The following is a 27,434-nucleotide window of genomic DNA, read 5'->3' on the forward strand; positions in this document are numbered from 1 at the left end:
CTGCTCCCTACCTGCTAACACAACTCATCCTCAGAGAGGCCTTTTTCTGATACACAAGTCCATATTAGGCACTCCTGCTCGTCTTTCTCCTAGGATACTTAAAGTTTGTCCTTATACTTTAATTTGGGAGATTGTTTAATATCTGCCCCTTCATAGACTATACATTCGGTGAAGGCGGGGTTCTGTCTGTATCCTACGTCATCTGCCCCCATACACACAGCGCACAACAGACATGAACAAGACACTCAGCAAAAATGTTTTGTTTCTCTTTGGACTCCTTCATTCATCCCTCCCTCAAAAGCACAGGGAGAAGGGCAACAAGGGTTTAATCTAAAAAACAAAACAGGAAGTCTGCAAAGATACACTCCAAGCTCATGTAGAATCACTGAGCATAAAAGCAGGATTCCCACTTAGAGCAAAGCTTTTACTCCCACTCCCACAGACGGACGGCCACCTAGTCTCACTCAGCTCAGCGTGCATGAGCTCCCTGGAGAAAGAGCTCTTTCTTGTCCCCATGTGCTCACTCCTTAGCTTTGCTTTTGGGTGAAAGGTTAGAGAAAACGGATGAATCTCGTGAGCATATGAAGGTGAAAAAGGATACAGCTGGTAAATAAGTAAGGCTACCGGTAGGGTGGTGGAGTCGAGGAGATTTAGGAATTAGTTGACAAAGCAAGCACCTATATACACGGCTGTGCCCATGAGATTATGAGGGGGTTGCAGGGCAGGGCCAAGAATGCAAAACTCAAGACAGAAAGTGTCTGAGAGCTAGGAATCCATGGGATGTTGGATGTGTGGCTTCAGGGTAAGTGGGGTCACCATCCAGGAGACTAGAAAATGCCCTGGAGAAATATTCCACTGCCCAGTAATGCAAGGACCTGGAGGTGAAAGAGATGGTTGCCATGGAAGTAAAGATGAATTAGACAAACTCGAACTTCCAGTTAGGCACAAGGGACTGCTCTGCAGCAGAGAAGTTGCAGAGACCAGGAAAGGGGGTGGGGGCTGGTGGAAAGCCCTTGGGCAGCCCCCTCTTCCAGGTGAGGATGGGGCTCCACAGCTGTGGAGTGGCTGGAGTGGCTGCCAGTAGGCTTCCAAAACAGCCAGAAGCATGGTGTGGCTTTTCTGTGCTGACTCTCTCATCAGGCAGGGGATGTTCCTTGGAATCTGGCAGAGAAGGCTCTCCTACCTGGGAGAGCATTTTCACTTCTATGCTGAGATCATGGGATGTTAGCTCTTTCCTACCCACTTAGGTTTTTTTTCTTTCTCTTGGTATTTTGGAGGGGTTTAGGATCCTCTGTTATGAGTTTCTCCATCTAGTTATTCTCCAACCAAAAGTCATTCTTCTCATTGGTTGTCTTGCACATGGTTGCCATGGAAGTAAAGATGAATTACATCACACAGGAGGAGAGACCCACCAGCATACCCTCAAGGGCACGGAATGATTTTAATTATTTAAATGCCTAGTAACTTCTTAGAAGATATATATATTGTTTTGATCATTAAAAAAAAAAACTTTGACCTTAATTTTGAAATTGGGGTATATTTTCTAAGGGGTATTCTTCTATTTAGAAAGCAGCCTGTTGTTAGAGAACTATGGGATAATGGAATTGTGAAAGCAAACCACTCTTCAGCACACATTGGAAGTTCTCTGAATCAGGATTTTAAAAAATAAAAAAATAAAAGATAAACTTTGGCTATTGTGTTTCCTGCTCTCAAGAGATGAAGCAAGCAGGCACCGTGATCGCTTGGTTCTAATTACATAAAACTGTGAATGGACTGGTAATCCTTTGGCAGTTCATTATCACAGTCTCCTCTATTTACCTTAAGACTTCCTGAGGGGCAAGATGGCTTTATTGTCCTTCCTCAGTTAACTCTGCTCCCTAATCCTGGTTTAGCTTCGGATTTCACTGCTGAGCCTGAAGCATTTATTCAACTTCTCAGTGTTTCCCAGGTGAATGCCCTGGGAGAGCCTAAACTCCTTAGATTAGGAATTGAATAGAATGAATAAAGGGGTAGCTAGAAATGGTTTAGAACAAGAGGACAACCCATAAATAACCCCGAAGACCCATTCTGACCTTCTGGCCTCCAGAACTACACGATAATAAACATGTGTTCTTTTAAGCCATTAGGCATATTACTTTGTTAAGCGGCAATAGGAAATTAACACATACGGCATGATGAAGGCTCTACCACCCCTTAACCACCATGCCATCAAACTGCTCTTGAGCAAGGCATTGGAGAGTTCAATATTGCTGAAGCCAATGGAAAATTCTAATTCAAGTCATCTTACAATGTCATCATACTTGACCTCTAGAAGTTTTCACATGCAATACTTCCTCTTTCTTGAAACTTTTGTATACTTGATTTCTGGGAGGCCAAAGGGCACTGGGTTTCCTCCTAACTCATGAGCACCTCCCTCTCAACTTCCTTTGTAAAATGCTCCTGCTTCCCTTCCTAGGCACAGGAAATGGAAGGTTCTAAGTCTTCGTACTGGGGTATCTTCTCCTACCTTACTTACTCTTTAGGTGATCTTATTTAACTTGAAAAAGAATCATTATGATGAAGACAACCAAGGTTATGGCACCAGTGTGGAAATCTCCTTCTTGCTCATATGTACAACATGCCTATTCTGCATCTCAGTTTTGTTGTCTGATAGGCATCTCAAACATGTCCAAGCAGAGCAAAATTTCCTGTGGGTGCCTCCCTCACTTTACCCAAATTTCTGTGAAAACATCAGCTTACCATAGAGACATCCCCTGGCCACTCTGATTACCCTATTGACCTATTAGAACACACACACACACACACACACACACACACACACACACACACGCCATGCTCTGTCCCCTCACCCTGCTTTATTTTTATTTTTAGTACTTTCACTAAAGTACCTGACATCATTTATTCTTTATTCATTTGCTTGTCTTCCCCACTAGGATGTGTATATTCTCCACAAGGACAGATTTCTGTGGTTTGTTTTTGCATCCTTAGTGCTTAGAAGAGGGCCTGGTACATAGAAGGCACTCTATAAATAAATGCTTGTTAGCACTGCCTCATGTTAAAGTTAAATGCCTTGCTTATTATTAAATGTATTAGCTGGTTATATATTATATAAAAATATAGAGATACAATATAATGTAGGCTTCCTATAGTGAGATAACATTTGATAAAAATGGTGTCAATCAAGGTATGGTTTACAAAGGTATTTTTTGAGGAGAGTATATTTCCAACTATCTCACTGTATGAGAGCTGCATGGTTTCTGCTAATTTTGAACTGTGCTTCAAGTATCCTCAGATGGATCTCCCTTACCACCCTGTGAGTGACATGGGCTGGGGCCCTCTATCAGCAGGACGTACTTTGGCTGGTATCTTATGTCCTGGGGAAACGGAGGTGGATGGGTGGTGGAGTCTCCCGCGGGAACCTTGACCAGGTCCCTCTTTTTTTTTCAGATGTGGGCTTTCTGGGGAATAATAACTGGAGGGGGGGGATTGTGTTTGTATTTTTTTACTGCCACAAATGTTCTCTCAAAGATGCTGCATAACACAGCCTCTGCTTTTAATAAGTTAAAAGACTGAGTGGAAATATATATATGTGTATGATATACATATCTATCTATATATTTATCTATCATTACATATATATATAAAAGATTAGATATAAAATATCTATAGTTTAAGCTTCTTGAGGTTTGGAAACCAACCTAAATTGTTCAGGTTGCCCCCAAGGAGAGTTGATCATTTCTCTTATCACTCCATAGAGATTTCTCTTATTCTCTTATCTCCCCATAGAGATGAAAACAGCTCTATGTATATCATAATGGCTTTTTAAAAATGAATAATTCTTTATTTTGTCTTTTAGATTTGAACTGAGCATTAAAATCATCTGGGAGTCCTCTTTTCAAGTATATGCTTAGTTACTCAGGAGATCTTAACCTGAGTCCCATAAATGGAATCTATAGACTCATAGATTTCCTGATTCACAAAAAGATCTATTCCCAGAGACTGAAAAACACTGAGCTACACATAGATACCTAGACTGTGGGTCTCCTCTGCTCAGAGAAATGGTGGGGTGAGGAATCAGGAAGGCATGGGGGATGGGATGGTAACTTGTGATGACAAAGGGTGGCCCTTTGGTATGGACGTGCCCACAGATGACCTTCTTTACTCATCAGAGTTCACCTACCTCTACTTAGCAGCCCAACTATGTCACAGCAGGCTTATGAGTGGGAGAGAAAAATCTGAGATTGGGTCTGAATTTAGGGAGAGACAACATCTTGCATGCTCTGAGTGAGTAGGAAACTGAAAGGTATAGAGTTGCCCTGTCTTGACATTATGACTCCCCAGCACACCCCCAGAGAGAGCCCAAAGGCCTTCCAGGTTGTTCAGTCATGACACACCTGTTGGTCAAAACCAGGCCAGGACACAGGGGACATAGAAGCCCTCTTCCTGTCCATGTCTTTCATTTGGCAATAATTACATACTACGGCGTGACACCTCATATGGCAATGTCTTCTATTAGTATTAACTATTATTTTATTATTTCACCTTTGTGTGTATATACTAGGCTCAACCAGATTTAAGGGTGCTAGAAATCAAAAACTTTGTCAAATATTGACCATGGTGCTACACACACAGTTGGTACTTAATCATTTTTCAAATGAATAAATGACAAAGCATGAAATAAGTAAGATGCTGTATCTGGCACTTGCTCCAATGTAAAGAGCCGAAGTAAGGCCTGTCTCTTAAGAGCAGGTTATTTTGAAACTTCCTTTAATATCAATGAAAGCTTTATCAGTTCTATAATTCTGTGACCATGCATTGAGAATTTTATATGATGGTAACATATCTACACCATCCTTAATACTTTATAAAGTGCTTGCACACACGTTCTCAGTAACTGTGTACTATTTTAAAATGTAGAGGGGCTCTGAGGGGGTTCTCTGATCTATTTCACTCTCCCCAATGGCTACCTGAACAATTTAGGTTGGTTTCCAGAGAAATAAGTTCCCTAGCTCCCTTCAGGTTATGATCTGATAGTTTCCTCAGGTACTGAGTCCTCTTCCTGCTATTTAAGTCCCTGCGCTCTCATTCTATCTTTAGTAGTCATTTAGATAAGACCTGGGGGGTTAATGTTTTCCTGGCAAAACCTGGAAGAAAACTTTGCTGTTCTTCTCCTTCTTTCATGAAGACTTGAGAATGCTTAGCAATGAAAGAGGCAGGTTGATCTACTTTAAATAAGGCAGCCTGGCTCTAATGGGAGTTCTTAGGGCACCAGCCAGTGGCAGCCTGTCAATGGTGAATGCAAATATCTCACTGATGTTACTATTTGGTTTGAATGAAAAGCACCAGTAGAAAAATGTCCATTAGAGATGACGGTCGGGCGCCTGGGTGGCTCAGATGGTTAAGCGTCTGCCTTCGGCTCAGGTCATGATCCCAGGGTCCTGGGATCGAGTCCCACATCGGGCTCCCTGCTCAGCGGGAAGCCTGCTTCTCCCTCTGCTCTCAGAGGAGGAGAGAGAGAGAGGGAGAGAAGCAGAGGGAGAAGCAGGCTCCCAAGGAGCAGGGAGCCCGATGTGGGACTCGATCCCAGGACCCTGGGATCATGACCTGAGCCGAAGGCAGATGCTTAACCATCTGAGCCACCCAGGCGCCCAATAAATAAAATAATCTTAAAAAAAAAAAAAGAGAGATGACGGTCAACTTTGAATGGCCTTACTTCAATAATGAGTCTCCAATGAGCTAGAAGGATCGGGCTGGGAGGATTCCAAAGACCTGATGAATCATTAAGGGTTTAGAACCACACTGTGGCTAAGGGGAGAGTGTTATTTCTTAATTTGACAAATACCACTCATTAAACCCAGGGCAGCATCACAAATGGCAATGCGAAAAATATTCCAAAGCTAAGGCTAGAATAGCAAACATAAGTACTGTTGTGGAATGAAAGCATCTTTCAGGAAAGCATGCAACTGGTTATGTACAGCAATAATCCTTATACTGTGGAAGAGAAAGCGGGGGTGATGCCCTTTAGATCAGGGCCAGCCACGTATGGAGGCAACTAGTATGAAGTGTCCAGGCTGACCCCCCACCATCACTCTGACTGTCACAATGGTGGTTTCCAGGTACTCATTCCTTTGGATTGTCATGGAAGGACACTGTTAGCACGGAGAGTTGACAAACTGACCCAGTAATAGTTATTTCCATATTCGTTCATACTGGGGTATCTGAGAAATTAGCAGAGAGCATTCCTCGAGGCAACTGATCAGGGGGATTCAATAGTAAGAAAAAAAAAAAGTCCAGACTAAGGAACATGATCTGAGAAAGAGGCATGAGATGCAGTCTTGAAGATCTTGGGTTTGGAGCAGAACAAAAGGAAGCATGGAAGTTTGGAGGTGACCACATTAGGGATACCCAATGCTGGTTTTGCTGATGCCAACATTTTTCCATAATGGCTCTGTTGGGAGTTTCTCCAATTAAATGAACAGAAAACAGAAGAGTCTGTGTCTGACCGAAGGCAGGTTCCTTCCCCCTCTCCTCTCTTTGTCACCAACATCACTCCTCTGTGGACTCTGGCCCTTTCTCTCTAAAGCTCTCTAAGGTTAAGCCTCATTGATTGACCATAGGACAAGGAACAGGGTCAACAGAAACTCCCACTGTAAAGGCACAAAATAATCTTAAGACCCCTGTTGTACAATATCTGCCTTAATTAGTTTACGGATATGTTGTACATTATCCAATTATCTGCTTCCAAAATTACCAAAAGTCCATATGGTTGTCTAGCAAGGTCACAAATGCCAGGCATTGCCATTACAAGTGTTTGGAAGAAATCCAACTTCACGTCTATGTGGAAAATGGAACCCCAAAGAGGTAACAAGCTTGTAATGGTTATAAGAAGACTTCTACATAAGCTCACAAAGCCATGAAAAAGGTGTTCGATATATGTGTTTGGCTCCAAATTAAAGACACTTCCTACACCCTGCCTTTTCATTTTAGTAACATCTAGCTCAGTCACTTGTCCAAAATCACTCCATTTTCTTAAGTCAAGTTTTGGCTTATTACCATACAGATGGGGATTCTGGATTTCTTTTTTTTAAGTGAGAATTCTCAGTCTGCTATGTTAATCAAGCAGAGTGACATCCTTTTTGATTGCCTGGTGAATTATGAAACCAGATCGAATCACAAATTTTGCACTTACTGTAACAAAAAGCAAGGAAGAGTGAGTTAGTCTTAAATTCAGCTGCCCCATTTATGAGCTTGGTAGCCCCTAGGCAAATTGCTTAACCTCTCTGAAACTTTTATTTTTTTCTAATTTATAAAAATCAGGATATGGTTGTCATCTAAGGAAAGTTGTGTGAATGAAATGAGCTCATGTTTGAAGAACAGGCTTAGCACAGTATACAGTGCCATTAAAAAGCAGGAATATTTCCTACATGTGTGTCTCAGATTAATGTTAATGGGAATTTGGGAAGGTGAGGGGGTGGTTTGACAAAAAGAAAGTGGTGGGAGGGATTCCTGAGAGGTGGGACTTATTTAATATATAGTTTTTGGTCCTGAACTCTGAATTAGATCAGAAATTGTGTTATCTTTGTCAATTAATAATCACTATCTCACTGAGTACATATTTAAAGTGAAAGTACATTTTTCTGGGGGCAGGGCACATGAAGGGGCAGAGTTAACGGAGTTGCTTTTCCAAAGTGGTAATCATGTGAGTTTTAAGACAACTGGAAGGGTTGGGAGTGGAAGAAAGTCTGTGAACTTGAAGAACCTTAATATTCTCCCTTGAGGTGTCCCCTGTTTGTTTGTTTTTTTTTTTTTAATGTCATTTACTTTGCAGAATCTGAGACCTCCTTCCTAACTCCTCACTAATGTGAAAATGCATTTGTAAATATTGAGAAGCTGAGCTAGGACTCTGAATATGTCCTGCATACGTGCAGTGCCAATAACTCAGACCTCCTCTTTCATCCAAGACGGAGCCAACCATGTATGAGCGCGGCTTGTCCAGCTCACTGTTCCTGGCATTCAGATACCAGTGACCTGAATCTCTCAGAATAGGTTCTATTTACTATTCAGACCCTCAAAAATAAATGCATGAGTAAAAAACCAGATGGGGATAACTCCAAAGAGACAAGTAAAGAATAAGTGCATTTGCCACGAATGGTCCTAATCAAGTGTTAGATAAAGAGCTGCTGATGAGCTGGGAGATGTTCTTTGGGTGTTGGGTGGATTTTTCGTAAAGGTGGCTTGACTTCTTTCCTAGATCAGAATTTCATTACATGTTATTCACTGAAGTCACTTCTCTTTCAGGACTGCGGCTGCCAAGAAGTTGCCTGTCCTTACGGTTGGGTGTCTTTTCAATGACTTCAGAGGCAACTTGCAAACAGTGTTGCCTGGACATCCCCTCTGCTTGCAGTGACTCCAATTACAGTAGCTGTTTTTGCTCATTTTGATTCCTCACTGTGCTCTCTATTTATTTATTTAGAGAGAACACGAGCCAGTGTGCATGAGCGGTGGGAGGGACAGAGGTAGAGGAAGAGGGAGACTCTCAAGCAGACTCCCCGCTGAGCATGGAGCCCAACACAGGGCTCCATCTCACAACGCTTACGATCACGACCTGAGTGGAAATCAGGAGTCGGATGCTCAACTCGCTGAGTCACTCAGGTGCCCCCTCACAGTGCTCTTTAAATAAACAGTGATGGGATGGAAAAGGAGTGAATAGGATGATGGGGACTGAGACGTTCGGAAACATAAATAAGGCACTTTGGAGTTCTTGGTACAGAGCCTGATGCCTTTCCATAGTCACTGAATTTGCCCTTTACTCACCATTGCATGATTCAACCATACTGGAAAGATACCATCTAGGGCCTTAGGGTAAACGAGCTCTCGATCATAGAGAAAGAGGATCCAGAATGACAAAAACACAAACTGGAAAATAAAATACAAAAATAGCATCATTAAGTCTGTTTTCCATCAGAGCTTTCTAAGTTAACCAAGGAAACATGGAGAAATAAAAATAGAGACCAGTTTTAAAGGTATTCTATAGACAGGTTATAGAAATGTAAAATGAAGACAAACTTCCTGACTTTGTTGAATTGCTATGTCCACTCTCTGGGGATTCCAGAGAATTGGGGATCAATTATTCATCCTCATGGCGATCAGGGAGGGTATAGGTAAACAGGATTCACAGACCATTAAGTCATTTTATTTTAACCGATGACCTCTCTAGTCTAAACTTTTACTGGGAGTACTGAGATCAGCCACATGGGGTGGTTTGAGTCTTACACTTCCCTTGCCCACCCTCTGAGTAGGCATAGCAAGGAGACACAGGGACACTGGGAGAGGGCAGAAGTGACAAGCGCCCAGGATAATTCACAAGCTAGTTAATGAGAGTTGCATCTCCCCCTTGCTCGGAGTTTTGGAACGATGCTCATCCTCTCATGCCCCTTGGCTGTCCTATCAAAGTGTCTGTCCTCTGTGTTACAAAGTCAATGCAGAGATGGGGGAAAAAAATAACCATTAATTTTCCAATCTTCCTATCTTCTTAAATCCCAAAGACTCCATTTCTAAGCCTTAAAAAAAAAAAAAAAAAAAAGAATAAACTCCACTGCTACTAAAAACCTGGTCTTTAGATGTATGGGAGTGAAGGACGAGGTATCCTGCGAAGTAAAACTGGAATGCCAGGACTTGCTCTGTTATCTGAGAACTCATCAGTGTTTGGGCAGTTTCATTTTGGTTTTAAGTCTGAAGTCTCAATACTGTAGGATGCAGGACAACGACAGGCGGAGGGAGGCAGTCATTTCTAAGCATAGGCCCTGCTGGGCAGCCAGCAGGCTTGATCTCAGTTTGTTTCCATTCTAACCAATGAATGAAAACAGAAGCAGTGTCATCGAAACGTGGGCAGTATCAGCAAATACGCTCACTGTTGCTGGCATATGTCGGGCCCCTTTCCAGTGTCCATTCATTCAGCAAAATGAATGAGGTACTCACTGTGCACCCCACACTAGATTATTTTGGACAGACTGTCTTGCTCTCTCCCCAATTGTCTTTTCCACGAGCCAACTCTGAAGTTCTCATACCCTCTCCCCACCCCTTTTTCTATGGTTTCCACTTGCAGAAGTAACATATGCTCATTATAGCAAGTGAAACAAGATGTATAAAAGGGAAAATGAGTCATCTGTCTCCCCAGCACCCTGCATTCCCAGGACTCTGGTGGAGCCAAAGCTATCTTAGTTGTAGTTTGATTAAGAAAGATCCTTCAAACTTCCCCATTAGACATCCACAAGGATCTTGAATCAAACTTTTACAAAGACAAGAAGGCAGTGATAATTCTGGTCAGTAATGAGCCTTCTTTCCTGATGACACTGGGCAACACAGCACAGTCCTCAGACAAGACATTCATGCAAATGCACTTGCTCTGGTTCACAATAACGGGCACCTGAACAGCCTTGCTGCCCAGGAGAGGTGGTGTTCATCCAAATGGACATGTGTATTATATCACTAACACATCTCTGTGACTTACTGTGGAAATCGGGAAAGCTAGCGTGGTAAAAAGCAGGTCTCTGAAGGCGGTCATGAACTTAATGTCTTTTTCCCCCTTAATTCTTTTTAGCACATCTTCCATGCAGGCGACCCCGTAGAAAATGGCCTGCAAGAGCTAAATTCATTACAACAAATGAGGGCATTTTCATTTGCTTTAATTAATACATTCTTCACTGACGTAAAGCTCCATCCCTCTGGGAGCAATGTTGATTTGAGAAGGAGGGGGCTGTTGGCTGTGTTGGTTGAGAGCCAATTCAAGGGCTGGTCTTCCAGCTCAGTGGGCCCTGACCTTGCTCGCTAAAACTGATTGAGTAAAGTCGTTTAGGGGATAATAATGTGTACAGTATTTAGTGTAATGGACTTGAGCTAAAATGGAAACAAAATAAAGAGTCAGCTTAAAAGGAGAATGTAATGAGAGATACCTTAGCTGCACGGAGGTAGGCAAAACCAAATAAACAGCACAAGGGCAAAGAGCCAGACACAATGGTGGACATACTCTGGCTTCTTCCCAGGAAGAAAAAAAAATGTTAAATGCCCAGTGCTGCAATCTCATTAAAGAAGCTGGAATCAGGGTCAAGAGTGCCACAAAGGAGCTCCCTGCTCTCCTGAGGGAGATTCACAAAATGGAGTCTTGCTTATCTGAGAGAGAAGCCGATGTCCTTCTCTGATGGATAGGGGGTGCCTGAAGGCCTTACAAAGAAAATCTGGCTAAAGGAGTGATTTAAATCCACAGGGATAGAGCAGGCCAGGGGCTCTGGTGCATCACTAAGTACCATGAGGTCCTGGAGGCGAGGTCAAAGAGAAGTAGGGCTCTTTTCAGTGAAGTAAGACCAGCTAAGGGCAAACTTTGCCCATTCTTACTGTTTTGCACAAATCTGTGGCTTTGGATTGAAGACTTCATGGGTCACCATACAGAGTTATGGTTGGTTTTGATTGTACTTGCACTAGATCCCATGCTATTCCGTGAAAGCTCTGGGTACGAAAGGGGCAATCAGGACTCTGCTCTGAGGGTACGAGTCAGGCAAGGTCTGGAACCTAGGGCATTGCTCTCAGGTTGGGTCAGGTTGGCTGTTGGGGAATGGCCTCTAAGGTCTGAATTCTACGAAAAAGAAGTTCTAGCAGAGCTGGCCTCCTCCCGTTCTTTAGCTTGAAGGGGTGGGTGAGGGAGGATCCAGAGGTGAATTGGGCCAGCCATATACCCAGCTGGGTCCTCAGACCAGCAGCACTGGTGTCACCCAAAAGCTTGTGAGAAATGCAGGACCTCAGCCCCACCCCAGACTGTGGAATCAGAATCTCTGGGAGTGGGGTCCAGCAACTTGTTAACAAACTCTCCAGGTGATCCTTACATATGCTAAATTTCTGGAAATGCTCACTGGATTAGATATAAAAAATTCCTATTGACTACTCAAAGCCATAATAACAGACTTTCATTGATTTCTTGTTATGTGCCAGGCTCTGATCTAGGTTTTTTAATTTCTCATAACCACCTTATGAGGTAAGTCTTATTATTATGCTCTCTCCCAACCCATTTTACATGTAAGGAAACTGAGCCATAGAGACATAAACAAACTTCCCTTAAGTCTCATGGTGGGTAAATGGGGATTCAAAACCCAGAGTCTGGTTCTTGAATCAGACTTAAAAAAAAAAAAAAAGGTTGTTTTTTTTTTTTTTTTAATCATTTATTTGACAAAGAGAGAGTATAAGCAGGGGGAGCAGCAGAGGGAGAGGGAGAAGCAGACTCCCCGCTGAGCAGAGAGCTCGACACAGGGCTTGATGCCAGGACCCCAGGACCATGACCTGAGCCAAAGGCAGACGCCCAATCAACTGAGCCATGCAGACACCCAAAAGTCAGGATTCTAAGAACAGTTTAGGTAAAACACTGTGGGAGATTGGAAGAAAGGCAACTCTCTCCTGGTGGGAGAATTAAAAATGACTGTGAAAAGTACTGATGCCTGATTTTCAACCTATCCCCCCAGAGATTCTAATTTCCTAAGAGGTGTGGCCTGGACTTCAGGATTTCTAAAAATTCTCCCAAGTGATTCTAACTGGGACCGCTAAAGGTTGAGAACCAGTTGCGTAGAGGAACTTCTGTTTGGACATTTGGATCTGGCCTTCCCAAGAGAAGTGGGACAGTGACGATCCGGGGACTAAACCCTCCTGGTGGGATGAGCTTGGAGAAAGAGAGAGAGAGAGAAGTGGAAAGTGAATTGCAGGGGCAACGCCCTCATCCACAGGGCATGAGGGGCAAGGGGACAGCAAAGTAGCAAAGAATGATCAGATGGTAGAAAACTGGGAAGGTACAAGAGTCCCATGGTCCCTGAAGGGAGGAGGAAGTTTTGAGCCAGAAGGGTGGTTCCAGAGAGGGGTGGGCAACAGTTTTACATGTCACAAAGAGGTGGCCACCCCAATACTCATCATCTACTTTTGACATTCAGCCCTCGGGCTATAGAATTTGGAGCAGTCTTTTGCACATGGATGTTAGAGGAAGTCACCTCCTCCTCCACTCTTTCCACTCCCCCAGAGCAGCTCTCACCTCATCCCTGGTTTCACTTCCAGTGGTTCAGGCCACAGGAGGCAGCTGTTTTAGTTAGGAAGGCGGGCATGGGGCCCGGGCCCTGGCGAGGAGGCCCGCGCTCCTCTATCAACAGAGCAATTAATCACGTACTGAGCACGGAGCGTCTGCCAGGTTTTCTGTCTTTGGGGAGAGGCTACCTCCACCCAACATGTGAAGTCCGTGTGACCACTTTCCTTAGCAAGAGCTTCCTAGAGTCACCATGAGTCAAGCTCGTCCTAACTTTCTCTGGCTCTTCCCAAAACTGTGGAAATTGGATTGGGAGGAAAGAACACATGACTCAGAGCCTCCCTGGCTTCTCCTTCATCAATAAAACTTTTCTCCACACTGCAAACTTGCCAATCACCTCTCCATCTCTCCCTACACACACCCCCACCCCCACCCCCACCCCCGCTCACACGTATATGCCCATTGTGTACGTGGAGCAGCCTTGTCCCCACTGATCTCAATCTGCATTGACATGCCATCATCTGTATCAACAAGGAATATTTGTGGAGCCCTCACAAAGGAACTCAGGAGGGAGGCGCTAGGGTGTTGCCAAGAGAAATAAATAAGCCAGAACTAGGGCAGAGAGGAGCCACGCATCAGAGCTGGAGGGCAAAGAGAAGAAGGTGCCATGATCTCCTTCAATGGGGAGGTTTCTTGGAGGGCTTTGAGGACAGGTTGGTATCAACTCACCCAATGCGACAAGGGTCTGCTCATCCCCTAATGACAATACAATGAAGTGTTCGTAAAACAAGCACAGAAAGAACAGTCAAGGGAGAGAATGGTAGCTATCAGGGACTGAACTGTGTTCCCTCAAAATTCTTATGTCGAAGTTATAACCTTCAGTGGTTGTATATGGCAATAGGGTCTTTAAAGAAGTAAATGCCCGAAAACAAGGTCAGTCAGCATGGGTCCTGATCCAGTATGACGGGTATCTTTCTAAGAAGAGGAGACTAGGATGCAGACCACACGTACCATGAGGCAGGACCACGTGAAGACACGGGGAGAAGAAAGTGGCCATCTGCAGGCCGAGGATGGGGCTTCAAGGGAAACCTACCCTGCAGACGTCTTGATCTTGGACTTTCAGCCTCTGGAACTGTGAGAAAATTAACTTCTGTTGTTTAAGTCACCCGGGCTGTGGTACTTTGTTGTGGCAGTCTGAGCAGACCAACACAGTAGCGATGAAACAAGATGGCAACAACCAGCCTCCTTTGAAGAATATCACAACAAAATGACTGTCATTTCCATTTCTCAACTATGTGGGCTACCCAAGAAAGCAGAGCTGGTGGTATCTCGATCAGGGTTTATTTCAAGCTACAGCTCTGTGATTTATCTCTTCTACCAATTCTTTTCTAAGTCTGTTTGTTCCTTGTGCCTTTTTCTGAAATGTTGCTGGTCTAAGTTTGTTAGCCGGCTTCCGTTTTTGCTGCTCGCTAAAAAATTTACCACCTGGGAAGGCTGAATTACGTTTTTTATAAGTAGTGCAATTTAAGAAACCATAGCTAAAGGAAATTTTGTTTTTACATTCACGTGTCTTCACAAGATTCACAAAAATCTTGAAATGATGGAAACTTCGCCTTTCTAAGTCATCAAGTTAATTTCTTTGCCTTTAAGCCAGAACCTTCTTCAACTATCTCAGGAAATGAGAATTTCTTCTATTTAAAAAATAATTCCAGAGAGGGAGATTCCACAAGTTTCCTGAACAAGACATTACAAATCTTATTGGATGAGTCAAGTCATCCAACGCCCAGCCCAGCTCTGTGCCTGACTTGAACAGGCTGGGACTTTCTTAGGTCTTGTCTTTGAAATGACGCAAGACTTGCAGTGGGAGACTATTCCAGAATAAAAGAGCAAATGGAGACTAATTGTGGTGAGTATTTTCTATAACTGTGGCAGTGAAGGTAGTTTGGGGGCAGGTAGAGGAAGCCTTTGCTAAAAGAGATCTGCACTATATATGTAATAGACTGTTTCAAGCATCATTCATGTGCATTTAGCTTAAGTAAAAAACTGAGATAAAAAACACAGAAGAAATGATGTGAAGAATATAGGCTGGCATGAAGAGGAGGGGGGAAAAAAGAGAAGAAACCAAGAGAACACTGAAGGACAGGTTGGAAGAAGAATTCTAAGAATGTTCAGCCAGGGTTGCATAGCGGCTGACCACTGGCTTCAGAGTAACAGCAGGATGGGTGGGCTGTGGGTAGGCTCCCTTACAGGTGGGGTGGGGTTCCCTAGAAAATGCCTCTGACCAGGTAGACCCAGGTTCTGGTCATTTATTCGTGCAACCAACATTCACAGAGTGCCTGTTAGGTGCCAGAAACTCAGACATGTGTTAGACATAGTACAGGCTAGGGCGGGCTCTGTGCTCATATGTATTTTGTTAGGAAGAAGAGAGTTCTCCTCTCCAGGAGGAGGAACCCTTTCTGTATGTTTACTATTTTACATCATGTAGGTCAGGTTCCTTGGGAAACAGAAGCAGATTCTTAGATCTGCTTGCAAAGTGTTCATTGAGGAGTGCTCTCGAAACAGCTGTGAGAGGGAGGGAAGGGGGCGGGGGGGGGGAGCAGGAAAGAGCAGCAGGAAAAGATGAAAGGCAATGCCCTTGCATGGAATCTGCTGGGCCCCAAAGGAGCTGTGGAGCTGAGCTGGTGCTTCAGAGTCGTCCTGGAGCCTGGCCTTTCTACCCCAAATCAACCAGTCATTGGATGCAGCAACCCCAGGGAGGGCCCTGAGCCTTGTCTAGGCAGCTCCCTTCTGCTAAGGGCATTTCTGGGACAGGACCTCAGCAGCCAACACTCCTCCTGGATGCTGGGGAACGAATACTTTGATGCTGGGGACATGGGGGGATCTGGGGGCCACACCAAGGAATCCACCCCATATGAGGATACTGAGGCTCAGGGATGTTAGGTAACTCACTCAAGATCACACAGCAAGTGAACAGCAGAGCTAGCATTCACCGCCAGGCAACCTGGCTCCAGAAGCTGGGTCTTCAATCACTGACCTCTCTACAGTGTGTAAAGAACCTACCAGAATGTCACGGTTGCCCAATTAAGTTACAGCTATTTTATTTTGGGTGCTGGTGGTGACATTTTCCTGCCATCAGTTGTCATCCTTTCAGCTGAGAGCTGAAAACGGTGGCCTTAAGCAGTTTTGGGAATAGACAGTTAAGTGTATTCCTGAGCTTAAGAGTTGAGTTTAAGAGTTCCACAAATGAATGTATTCGCCTGATGATGGAAATTAAAGGTTGGCCCCAAGTGGGTCCTGTAACATAAATGGATCCCTGTCTTTTCATTGTTTGTGAGCTGCTTTGGAGTTTGGACCAATGGAAGGTCCTCAAGAATTTCTCTTCCCCCAGCCCTGCTTTGCGATCTCTGGGGACCTATGAATGAAGTTGCTGTTGTCAGGGTGACAGCTTGAGGGGAATGAGGCCAGAGCTGCGCGAGGCTTGGGCAACTTCATGATAAATGGTGGGAAAGGTTGTGTCTCTGTTGGTTAAAGGGGGAGGGGGCCACCCAGAATCTCCCCTGGAGATCCCAGTTATGTGGCACAATGTTTCAGGAGGAATTTTATTTTTAAAAAGAGGAAAACCCAGCACACTGTATAAAGCCAACAAGTTAAATTGTAGTTAAAATTCCCCTCCATCCCCACCTCCCAGCATAAGTTCCCTGAGGTCAGGGGCAGTCCCTGGATGGAAATGGAGTGGATAGAGAGGAGGGGACACATCTGTGGAAGTCCCAGGCACTGGAAGCCTGAGCTGACACGAGCACCCTGAGGATGTCCACAGCACTGCCATGTCTCCACACCCAGCTTCAGGGGCATCCCCATTCAGCATGACTCACTGCTCTCTGCTGGCGCCTGCCAACTCTACTCCCAGGATGGCCCCAGTGCCTGAAGTCTGCACCTGTACCGCCAGAGGTGGCTCCACAGTGGCCATCCTCTGGCTGGGAAGCTGGAGAATGCACCCTGCAGAGAGAGAACCCGAGCAGTGGGGCGGGTGGGCAACTCTTGCCTGGATCTATAACCCACCAACCATGGTGCTGTGAGGTGACCCATGTCCCACTAAATCACCTTGCCTTCTGCATGACCTCTACTCAAAGATGAGAAACTAGAAGCTCATCACCACCCTCCTATCTTTGCTCCTCATCATCCAGTGTATACAGCATTCTGAGAGCTTCCTGCGTGTTGAGTCATGCATCCCTCCTGGTCATTCTGTGATGAGCCAGTCCTTTTATTTCTATTTGGCAGATTTGGAAAGGCAAAACACAAAGAAATACCTAGCCCAGGATCATAGACCGTGGAGGTGGTAGAGCTGAGGTGCCATCCCAGAAACTCATGACGGTAGAGCTCATGCTTATAACCCTGCAGCTCACAGCCTCTCTCTCCCAACAGAGAATTGGCTGCCTCTTCCCTGGGGTGGGTATACTCCCTCATTAGGCAAAAACTCAGATCTCCCCTCTCTTTTCTTTATCTCCTTGGGCACTGGGCAGGAACTGGTCACTGTGACCAACTCTCAGTGGCACCTCTCCCATGCCACCCCCTGCCACCACACACCAAATGTGTGTCTTCTCTTTGAATGCTATCGGATGCTTCAAGAAGAAAACGGGGATGCTCAGAATGTTGACCTGCACTAAGGTGGATTGTTCTCTTGAAATGAGGCATGACTGATATTCGGTCAAGTAAAAATTAAAGCTATTTAAAGGGAGAGGGGTAAATTTCCTGGAGAGCAGGAAAGGGTACTGACTTCAACAAGCTTACATAAAATAAATTTAAGAGTATTATAGCCAGTTATGAGACTTCTGTGCCTTTATAAACACAACTATTCACTAATCATTAATTAATCATTAGTTAACCAATTAATCATTAGGAAACACAACTATTAAATCAGCCCATGAGGCCTCAAGAGCGTGAAATGTTAAGGCCCAGGATCTCACCTTGAGTAACATATTTGGAATCTATCTTTAAATTGATCCTCTGAAACACGGTCAACCCATCTTCACCAATTAGAAAACTTTGCGTTAAGTCATACTTTCAAGATGACACCTAACAGAGCCCAGCAGGAAAACAGCCACAGGTAAGCAAGGCCGTCTCTGCTCATTTCAAGAGACGAAAGATGTCAGAAGAGGTAATACTGCTCAGGAAGGCAGAAAACGCTGAAGGTCAAGTGCAGTCAACATACCAAGTCGCTTAATTTTTCTTCTAGGGGCACTCCGCGCCAGCCACTGTAGCAAATACAATGTGGAATGTTAGGAGACAAAACTCCTGTTTTAGAGCCATTTACAGTTTGATTAGAATGTTAAAGACTCACATGTGGATGGAAATAAGAAAATAATACTATACATAAATAAGCGGAGACTGAGAGATGCCATAAAAACTCAGGGAAAGGAAAAACAAATGTGGGTTGGAGTTGGTCAGCAGAGGTTCTAAGGAAAACATGGGATTTTGGGTGGTCTATGAAAGCGGCAAAGTGGTGGAGAGGCAGGTAGGTCTTTGATCCAAAGATGATGTGAATACAGGCAGAGTGGTGATGGCAAGAAGCCTAGGGACCAACGCTGGAGAAGACACAGGTCTTCCTGGAGAAGAGACCAGCTTTTCTGGGGACGGGGGGACCTGAAGGCTGAGTAGGCAGGTGAGCTCTTAAGTCAGGAGTTTGCAATTGGTTCCATAAAGTAGGAGGGAGCCACTGTGATTTCTTGAGTAGCAGAACCACCCTGAGCAAGCAGGTTCATGATGTTTATAACAAAACCAAACCAAAACCAGTGCTTTGGGAAGATGAATCTGGAATCTGAGAGGTTGATGGATGGATTGCTAGTAAGAGGGCAATGAAGAGATAATCTCATCACCCAGGTACAAATTACTAAGAGCCTGTAATTAGAGGGGTAGTAAGATTGGGGGAGAAAGGAATGAACCTAAGGAAAGGAAAAACATAGGATTTGGTGGCTGATTCATCAGGGAAGTGAAAAGGGGATTATTACTAGGAAAGAATAGTGTCTTTGACAAGATAAGTGTTTTTTTTTTCCATTCTTGGAAATATGAGGGCTCTGGGGCATGGAACTGAGAATGAAGAAGTCAGGGAGCTGGTTTGTGGTAGTGGGTGGGAAGTCTGTTCTCAGCCATGCTTACTGTGAGATGGGACATCCATACTGGAATTTGGTTTAGATTCCACCATCAATCCTGACTACCCCCCTGACTTTTAGTTGACTATTTTTTTAAAAGATTTTATTTACTTATTTGACAGAGAGATAGCGAAAGAGGGAACACAAGCAGGGGGAGTGGAAAAGGGAGAAACACGCTTCCCGCTGAGCGGGGAGCCTGATGTGGGTCTCGATCCCAGGACACTGGGATCATGACCTAAGCTGAAGGCAGGTGCTTAACGACTGAGCCACCCAGGTGCCCTTAGTTGACTATTCTTAATATAAAGCCAATAGATACTCAAAGCTGAGGTTTTCACTGTATTATCCTAGCTCCAAAAAAGGATTTCTTTGTGGTTTTTGATTTGTGTGTTTGTTTTATAAAATTCTATGATTGAAAGAAGGAGTCACCTTGATTATTTCAAGTACACAAGAGCTGCCAGGGCTCGAATCTTTCAAGCCAAAATCAAAAGCCAGCAAGTGGCCAAAGAGGAGGAAGCACAACCTCCAGGCCCCTTGGATTTGAATCTGAATTTCCTCTCCTTAGCACTGTAGAGTGTCACTTTTCCCGACCATGCATAACCTCTGCTTAGGATTGTGATTCCCAAGGATTGGAATATTTTGCCCAGTTTCTGAAATCAGAGGCTTTTATGGCACCCTACATTTTAGTTAAAAAAATCTCAAACATTAATTAGCATCCCCAAAGGCTGTACTATTTTTAGCTTTTAACTTTAATATTTTTACATACTCCCAAAAAAGTTTTTAAAAACCTATTTTTCTCCCATTCATTCACACTTCATTCATCAGAATGTGGTCAGCTGGGCTACAGAGACAAGAAGGAATTGAGTCATAGGATTGGTTGGTAAATTGTTGAAAATGTGTATTTGCCATTTGGTTGAGTGATTCATCCTTTAAGATGGAGCCTGAGCCTATAAAAAATTGAAGTGGGATCTGAACATGGCAAAATGTGTTTGCTTTTCTTAGATAAATCTGTTAGTCTGTGCTGGAAAATGGCATCATTCCCCCATTGGAAATTGTGCTTCCCACACAACATACGCCACTCTGCCTTCCCTCACAGATTTCCCCAAGCAAAGTTCAAAATCCCGCTTGTGTTTGTAGTCAGTCCTACGGTGAAACCATTAATTTAGTCTTTCCATTTGAGCTCATCTGAGAAGAACTCCAAGATACGATTCTTTTCAAAAGAGTGTTTACCAATTAGCACAAAAGATAGGAACCGGTAACTTCTCAACTGGGTTTCTCAGAGCAAACTGTCAAGTCAAAAAGAAAGCCAAAACTCACAGACAATGAAGAAGGAAGACAAAGAATGGTATTTTGTATTTAATAAAACTCAAAGGTCATATGTGTAAACACACTGGTACTGTAGACAAATAGCTTGCTTCCTGGTATGGTCATACGGACTTACCAGATTTAGGAATGTCAAATGCTTCCACTGTCCGCCATTGAGAAAGATTTTGGATTTCTGCTGGTCTCTTCCTCCTTTTTGTGAGATGTAATAATTGAGAAAAATATACCAGCTCAAAACAAGGAAGTGGTATATGCAGGTACAAGTCCTCGTCATGGCGAGCTCTGACCAGGAAGTCGTGAATGACTTGGGTAGCTTTCCTCTGGCGTCCTTCTGCGGGTCACAGCCGGAGTCATAAGGCATGCCCAAGAGCTGTAAAACACACCCCTCTGGGATTGGGAGTTCCAGCAAGACTGAATTTTGCTTCTCTCATAGGCTCCCTCCCCGATAAACTTAGGAGACAGGATTATTGCTGGTTTTCAGAGGCTTTCATTTAAATAATAAGTAATCCCCAGACTTGCATAAGTTTCAATGCTTAGGCTTTGAAGAGGAGCAGAGGGGAAGGCAAGAGCTGCACTTTGCACTGTTTGGCTGGAGTGGGAGTTAACGGAACTTATTGTGAAACACCAATGAACTCTAATCATTACTGTCAGTGCCATATTCTCTTCTTTCCTTTTTATCTGGGCGGAACAAGGAAGTTGGAATAATACCTCTTGAGAGATTACGATCAGGTTGATAGACTAGACGGTAGAGATTATGGGCATGTTTATGGCACAGAGGGAGGTCAGTAGAAAGGGAAAGAATATTATAATCTTGCTCCTGAGGTCTCTAGGGCCCTATAAAATCTGTAACAAACTGCTCCTCCAGGGAGCAGCCCCAAGGCTTTTTTTTTTTTTTTTTTTAGTTTTGTATCTATACCTTAGAGAACCAAAGGTTACCCAGGGTTGCCCCAGATCATTTACAAGGGTGTTTCTGTGCCCTAAGAAGAAAGACGCATAGCAAGAGATCTGTGGCCAAAGAAGCATAGGAAGAGGTGTGTAGTCATGCCCCACATACCTGAGTTTAGACATTGCCGGGAGAGAGTGGCGGTCTCTGCATTGCCTTAGAGAGGACGAGAATGTGCTTAGGCTGGGCAGAGTTTATAGAACCGGGCCCTGCTCAAGCTCAGCAGAAGGTACCTGAGAGAGCACTAGAAGTGTGATACCTTGTGACATCACCAGCTTGCTTCCCTGGGCAACTGACTCAGAGGGTTCTGAGCAAATCCCTGAGGGAAAGGCTCCCAATGCTCTTATGTAAGTCTGGAGCTGGTGCTGTTCAATGATTTAATCAGGGCTAACAAGTACTGGGAGAAAGAACTAGAGGCCACACATGGAGGGCAAAACAAAACCAAACTCACCTCCTAAGAGTCATTAAGAACAAGGGTATATGGTGGCGAGGGATGGGGAGAACAAACCTGAGCCAGCAGTAGAGGGTCTTCATTGAAAGTGTTGCCAAGGGAAAGGATGATCTGGCAAAGGTGACATAAAACTCTGTGCACAATTTCATGGCCTAGGTTAAAAGTGCAAATAGAGCAGCTCATATTTGACAGTGTTTATTATGTGACAGGCCTTGCTCCAAGTGCTTTATACATACTAGCTCATTTAACACTCTAAACACCAATTTGAAGGAAGCACTATACTGAACGTCACTATGATGAACCTCGTTTTCAGATGGGGCTGCTAAAAGGAAGCTCAAAAAGTAGCAAGAGACAGGTGCAGTCTGCACTCTACCCAGTGTTCCTGACAACAAAAGCAGCAATGTTTGCACTGCACACCCTCAGACTGCCTTTGCCATGTTTCTCCACCCCATGCTGAAACCTCTTTTTTCCTGTCTCTCGCCCATGGGAAAATGCCCTCAGGAAAGGATCAGATCTGTTTTGAAACTTGATGCACATATAACTTATTGTGCTATGTCTCCTGGAGTGTTTTCATGGTACACGCCATTATAGATTTAGGGGTTTTATCCCTTTACGCAAAAATCTCGAGCCTAAGTCTGCAGATGGGTAAGGATTTGAAGCAAAAGTGAGAAAAGAGAAGAAGACAAAGACCCAAATCTCTGGAACATGTACATCCAACCTGGAAGCTGGCCTTTTAACACTTGGATTTTTTTTTTTTTTCCTGCATTAATCTCAATGCCCATAGATGAAGCCTTTCATAAATACTGATATAGTTGGGGCAGGTACCTAGGCGGCTCAGTAGGTGAAGTGTCTGACTCTTGATTTTGGTTCAGGTCATGATCTCAGGCACATGAGATCAAGCCCCACATCAGGCTCTTTGCTGGGTGTGAAGCCTGCTTAAAATTCTTTCTCTCCCTTTCCCTCGGCCCCTCCCCCCTTCAAAAAAATAGAGAGAGAGATACAGTTATTTAAATTTATTTGTACCTTGTTCAATGTTTGATATTGGAATCCAATTGTTAGCATTTTAATCAATGATAATATTAATCTATCTATGAGGATTTGTATATAGAAAATATGTAATTTTTTAATTCAATATATTTTCTTATAAAAATTTCCACAAAAATGTTATCTGAAGGAAACGCTACCTTGTGGCCATGTTCACATCATAATTTGTATCTGTGGTTGAGTAACCAGATAAATGTCCATGAAGCACTTTGTCCATCTGTTTCCTACTCTGAGACCAGGTGAACCTTTGGGGAATAAAGACAGTGCCACCACTCAGGTACATGATATTATTAACTAACACGTAATAAATCTGCTGTTAGCCACCCTTTCTCCACTCTCCAAGTATCTGGAGGCCTCGTGTCATATCCAGGAGGAGAAGAGAATTGTTCCCTAACTTAATAAAAAACTTGACAGAAATACACACTTTTTTCATGGGAAATACTAAAAATATAAAATAAACACATTTCATATTTTGACTGGAACAGATAACTTGACTATTAAAAGTAACTGTCTTTAAAACTCTCTAACTTCTGGAAGTTTAGAACACCAATCTTTAATTTCACAAACACTTATTGATTGAGCACCTGCTAATTGCCAGGTACTTCCTAGGCTCTGCAGATTCCCTGGGGAATAAGAGAGATCCAATCCCTGCCCTGATGGAGTTTTTATTCTAGTAAGGGAGATGGACATTAAATAATAATACAATCAGGTGTTGATTTATAATTATGGTAGCTTCTGTGGAGGATAACAGTGTGAGACTGGGCGTGGTCTGAGGTCAGGGAAGCTGGCCCTAGGAAGACACCTGTGAGCAGAGCTGTCTTCTCAACACTCCCAGCAAGCGCCGACTGTCCTTCCCAATCTTTTTTTGTGAGCTCCTCTTTCTCTGCCAGTTCCTTATGTGTTCATGTTTCCCAGGGAGCTGCTCCAGCCCTCTGTCCATCTCCCTACATACTCACCCAAGTGATGCTGCCCACTATCATGGTTTCTACCACGACTTTCCAGTCTATAACCACAAATTTTATATCTGTATTCCCAGCCCGCCCCCCCATCCCCACAAAACTTCAAACATGTCTTTGACTACTTGTTGCATATTTCCCTGAATGAGTCAGATGCACCTCACACTCAAGATGTCTAAAGTGAACTCACTAGTTTGTCCCAAACTTGACCTTTTGTCCCTATCCTCTGTCTTGGCAGGGATGGCCCCATTGTCCAACCTGGGAATCTTCTTTGTCTCTTCTGTCTCCCTCACTGCCCAAGTCCTGCCAACTTCATCTCCCAAATCAACCTCAAGTCAGCCCTCCTCTCTCCATTCTGTCTACAACTGCCCTAGTTCAAGTCTTCCCAATCTCTTCCCAGTTGGTACTGTTTCTAACTTGTTTTCCGGATTCTAGTCTTATCCCCAACTCCATTCTTCCCTAGGTCAGGAAATGAGTCTACCCAAAAAACCAATCTTAACATATTCCTCCCTGGCTTAAATCCTTTTACTGTACCAATATCACCTACAGGAGTGCATCCAAGTTTCATAACATTTTATAAACTGTCCCATCTGGCTTTGGTACTCTCTCCAGCCTCATCTGTGGTTTCATATTTTATTTCCTCCAACCACACTTGGCTAGGTCACGTGCCACTACTTTGGTCCTACCACCTCCTCTCCCTGATGGCCTCCTTCAACATGTCTTTAACTGGATGTCTCATAATCATCTTCCAAAATGCAGCTCAGCAGTTCTCTAGAAGCTCTTCCCTGAACATCTCCTCAACCAAGCCATATTAAATATCCCTCTCTAGTCTTCCTTAATACCCTGTGCATCTCTGCCAATTGCATGAGGATTATTACTGTCTTAGTCCATTCAGGGTGCTATGACAAAAATACCACACTGGGTAGCTTATAAATGACAAAAAGTTATTTCTTACGGTTCTGGAGTCTGGGAAGTCCAAGATCAATGTGCCAACAGACTCAGTGTCTGATGAGAGCTTCCTGGTTCATTGACGGTCATTTCTTGCTATGTCTTCATCTGTGGGAAGGGGTGAGGGATCCCACCTAAGGCAATAATTCCAATCATTAGGGCTCTACCCTTGTGGTTCAATCACCTCCTTAGGATCCCACCTCCCAATATCATCACTTTAAGGGTTAAGATTTCAACATATATATTTTGGAGAAACAAAACACTTAGTCCATAGCAATTAGAAATGAATCTCTTTTATGAAGTGTTATCTCCCTGGGTTCAGAGGTGGTGTTTTTTGGATTCTTAGAGCTTAGCACAGTGCTGGACACATAGTAAAAACTTAATAAATGTTTGTCGAGTAGACAAATATGTATATATCAGGCATACCTGTCTACTGAGCCTTACTATAAAGCCAGTTCACTCATGAAAAACTTACTATGTTCAAAGTGTTCAGCTGCTGATTTCTTGGGAGAAACTTGAACACTAACATGAAGATACAGCTCAGGCCCTGGAGGAACTCACAGTCAAGTGGCAGAGACAGAAATCTAAACAAAAAAAATTATAGCATATTGTGATAAGTACTATAATAGAGCTATGCATAACCTACTAATGGAACTTAAATTATCTTGCACAGTTTCTGTCATTCTAAATATACAGAAGATTGACTTCAAGATAAATGCATTGAGTGAATCATTGGAAACTCCAGATGCTACATAGGAGAAGATAAGGATTAACGTGATCTCACTAAGCAAAGTAGCCACGGCCACCAGCATGGACAACAGTTTTGTCTAATAGAGATTATAACCCATTCCTAGGCCAGTCACAAAATGAGGAGGTACAAAAAGCAGGGGCTCAACCTGGGCTCGAGTCTACCGTGTGAACTTGGGCTGGTCAGCCATCAGCCTCATTGAGGCATTAGTTACCCCGAGTGTGAAATGGGACTTGGGATACCTAGAGTGGTGATTGTCTTGCTTCCTAAAGCCAGGACATCTGCTGAACGAAGGGAGTAATTGACCAAGGATGGCCTCTGAAGGCACTGGAGGAAAGCCACAAGCCCATAGATACACACCAACTCCCACACATATCATGGAGCCAGCTAGAGCACAAGGTGCTCCGTGGTGTTGGCTACAGGTAGCACAGTGGTGTGAAGGATATCAGGATGGCAGAGCTCAGAATTCTTGAGGTTATGGTTGAGGTAGGTAGAGTTCACCTTCTTGAGGTTATATGGGATCAAGTCCTGCACTGGGCTCCCTGCTCAGTGGGGAATCTGCTTCTCCCTCTGTCCCTCCCCATTGCTTGTTTTTTCTTTCTCTCTCAAAAATAGATAAAATCTTTAAAGCTAGTATACCTCCACACACCTTATAGGCTCCCTTAACTTTGCCCACGCTTCAGTAAAGAGTCCCATCATTAAATTCCCCTCTGTGTGGGCTACCTTTTCCTGCTGGAACCCTAACTGGTGTAGCCAGCCAGACAGTGAGCTCCTCCAGGGGAGTCTGATAACACCTCTGGGACCTCAGAACTATTCATGGGTCTAGGTAAATTCCAGATGCTGGTAAAAATCTGTTTGCAAGGATCAATTCTGGTATTGTGGTATTCTTCATATTGACCTAAGGGGTCTCTAGCCCTTGGGTTTCCTGATTATTACCACCCTAGTCACCCAGAGCTGTTTGTATTTCCCTAAAACCCTTGCTGCCTCTGACTCAGTATCACCTCACTGACTTCTAAAGGACCTCTCTCCAGTAAAAGGTAAGTGATTCTGGAGATAATTAAACATGTGTGTGATGTCCGGTTGGAGCCAAGGTGCAGGGAAAATAGGTTCTTATTTTCAATGGATTTTGCATCCCTAGGAGCCTTTGTCCATTTACTGTACATGCATCTATGATTTAGAATGAAGCGTTTCACCTATTGGGTTATTTATGCCACACCTCAGAACATTTGCTTTTCTCAGAGGTCACTGTGACTACCCTGTTTTTTAAAAACTAGAACAAACTGAGGGTTCTAGAGGGGAGGGGGGTGGGGGGATGGCTGAGCCTGGCGTTGGGTATTAAAGATGGCAGGTACTGAATGGAGCACTGGGTGTTATATGCAAACGATGAGTCATGGAACACTACATCAAAAACTAATGATGTAATGTATGGTGATTAACATAACATAATAAAAAAAGAAAAACTAGAACATTTATTGAAGACCCCTTCTGAAGTCTCTTTGGTGAGAACATGTGTGGGTTTCCAGCCACAAAACCAAGCCAACTCTGAAAGACAGAGGAATCTATCTTCTTTGTTAGTCTATGAGAACTTTCCTGGCCCACCACTTTGCCTATTGCACTGGGAAACTTCATTTAAACCTGCCTTACTCTTTGCTCTGGGGGTTGGTTTTCACAGTGGAGAATGCAGCATTCTGTGCTGCTCTTCTCAGATTCACTCAGAGGAGCAAAGTTCTCCTTTGGCAGTTTTTTGAAGATCCATTTTCAGTCAAGAGGCCAAAGAACTCTTCCTGTTTACCAGCACGAAATTGACACATTGTTGTAAAAGTTGAG

General features: G+C 43.8%; 1 protein-coding gene and 1 long non-coding RNA gene across 5 annotated transcripts in view; one reads left to right on the forward strand and one right to left on the reverse strand.

The window, feature by feature from the left end:
• Window positions 1-13,469, forward strand: part of LOC114212580 (uncharacterized) — a 54,444-nt gene extending 40,975 nt beyond the window's left edge. For all 4 annotated transcript variants that reach the window (XR_003610010.2, XR_003610009.2, XR_003610008.2 and 1 more), the window contains exon 7: window positions 8,299-13,469. This is a non-coding gene — a long non-coding RNA (uncharacterized LOC114212580). The remainder of the gene's footprint in view (window positions 1-8,298) is intronic.
• ADTRP (androgen dependent TFPI regulating protein) overlaps window positions 1-21,691 on the reverse strand; it is a 58,627-nt gene extending 36,936 nt beyond the window's left edge. Inside the window, exons 1-3 of the mRNA XM_028107503.2 lie at window positions 20,636-21,691; window positions 10,511-10,645; window positions 8,815-8,916 (exon numbers count right to left, since the gene is read on the reverse strand). Of these exons, the coding sequence (XP_027963304.2) occupies window positions 8,815-8,916; window positions 10,511-10,645; window positions 20,636-20,878 (480 nt within the window). The 5' untranslated portion in view covers window positions 20,879-21,691. The remainder of the gene's footprint in view (window positions 1-8,814; window positions 8,917-10,510; window positions 10,646-20,635) is intronic.
• Between the last annotated feature and the right edge of the window lie 5,743 nt (window positions 21,692-27,434).

The sequence above is a fragment of the Eumetopias jubatus genome, unplaced genomic scaffold (genome assembly GCF_037043125.1).
Source record: "Eumetopias jubatus isolate StellerSeaLion01/CBP00866 unplaced genomic scaffold, mEumJub1_p1.0 scaffold_6, whole genome shotgun sequence".
In the NCBI taxonomy this organism is placed as follows: Eukaryota; Metazoa; Chordata; class Mammalia; order Carnivora; family Otariidae; genus Eumetopias; species Eumetopias jubatus.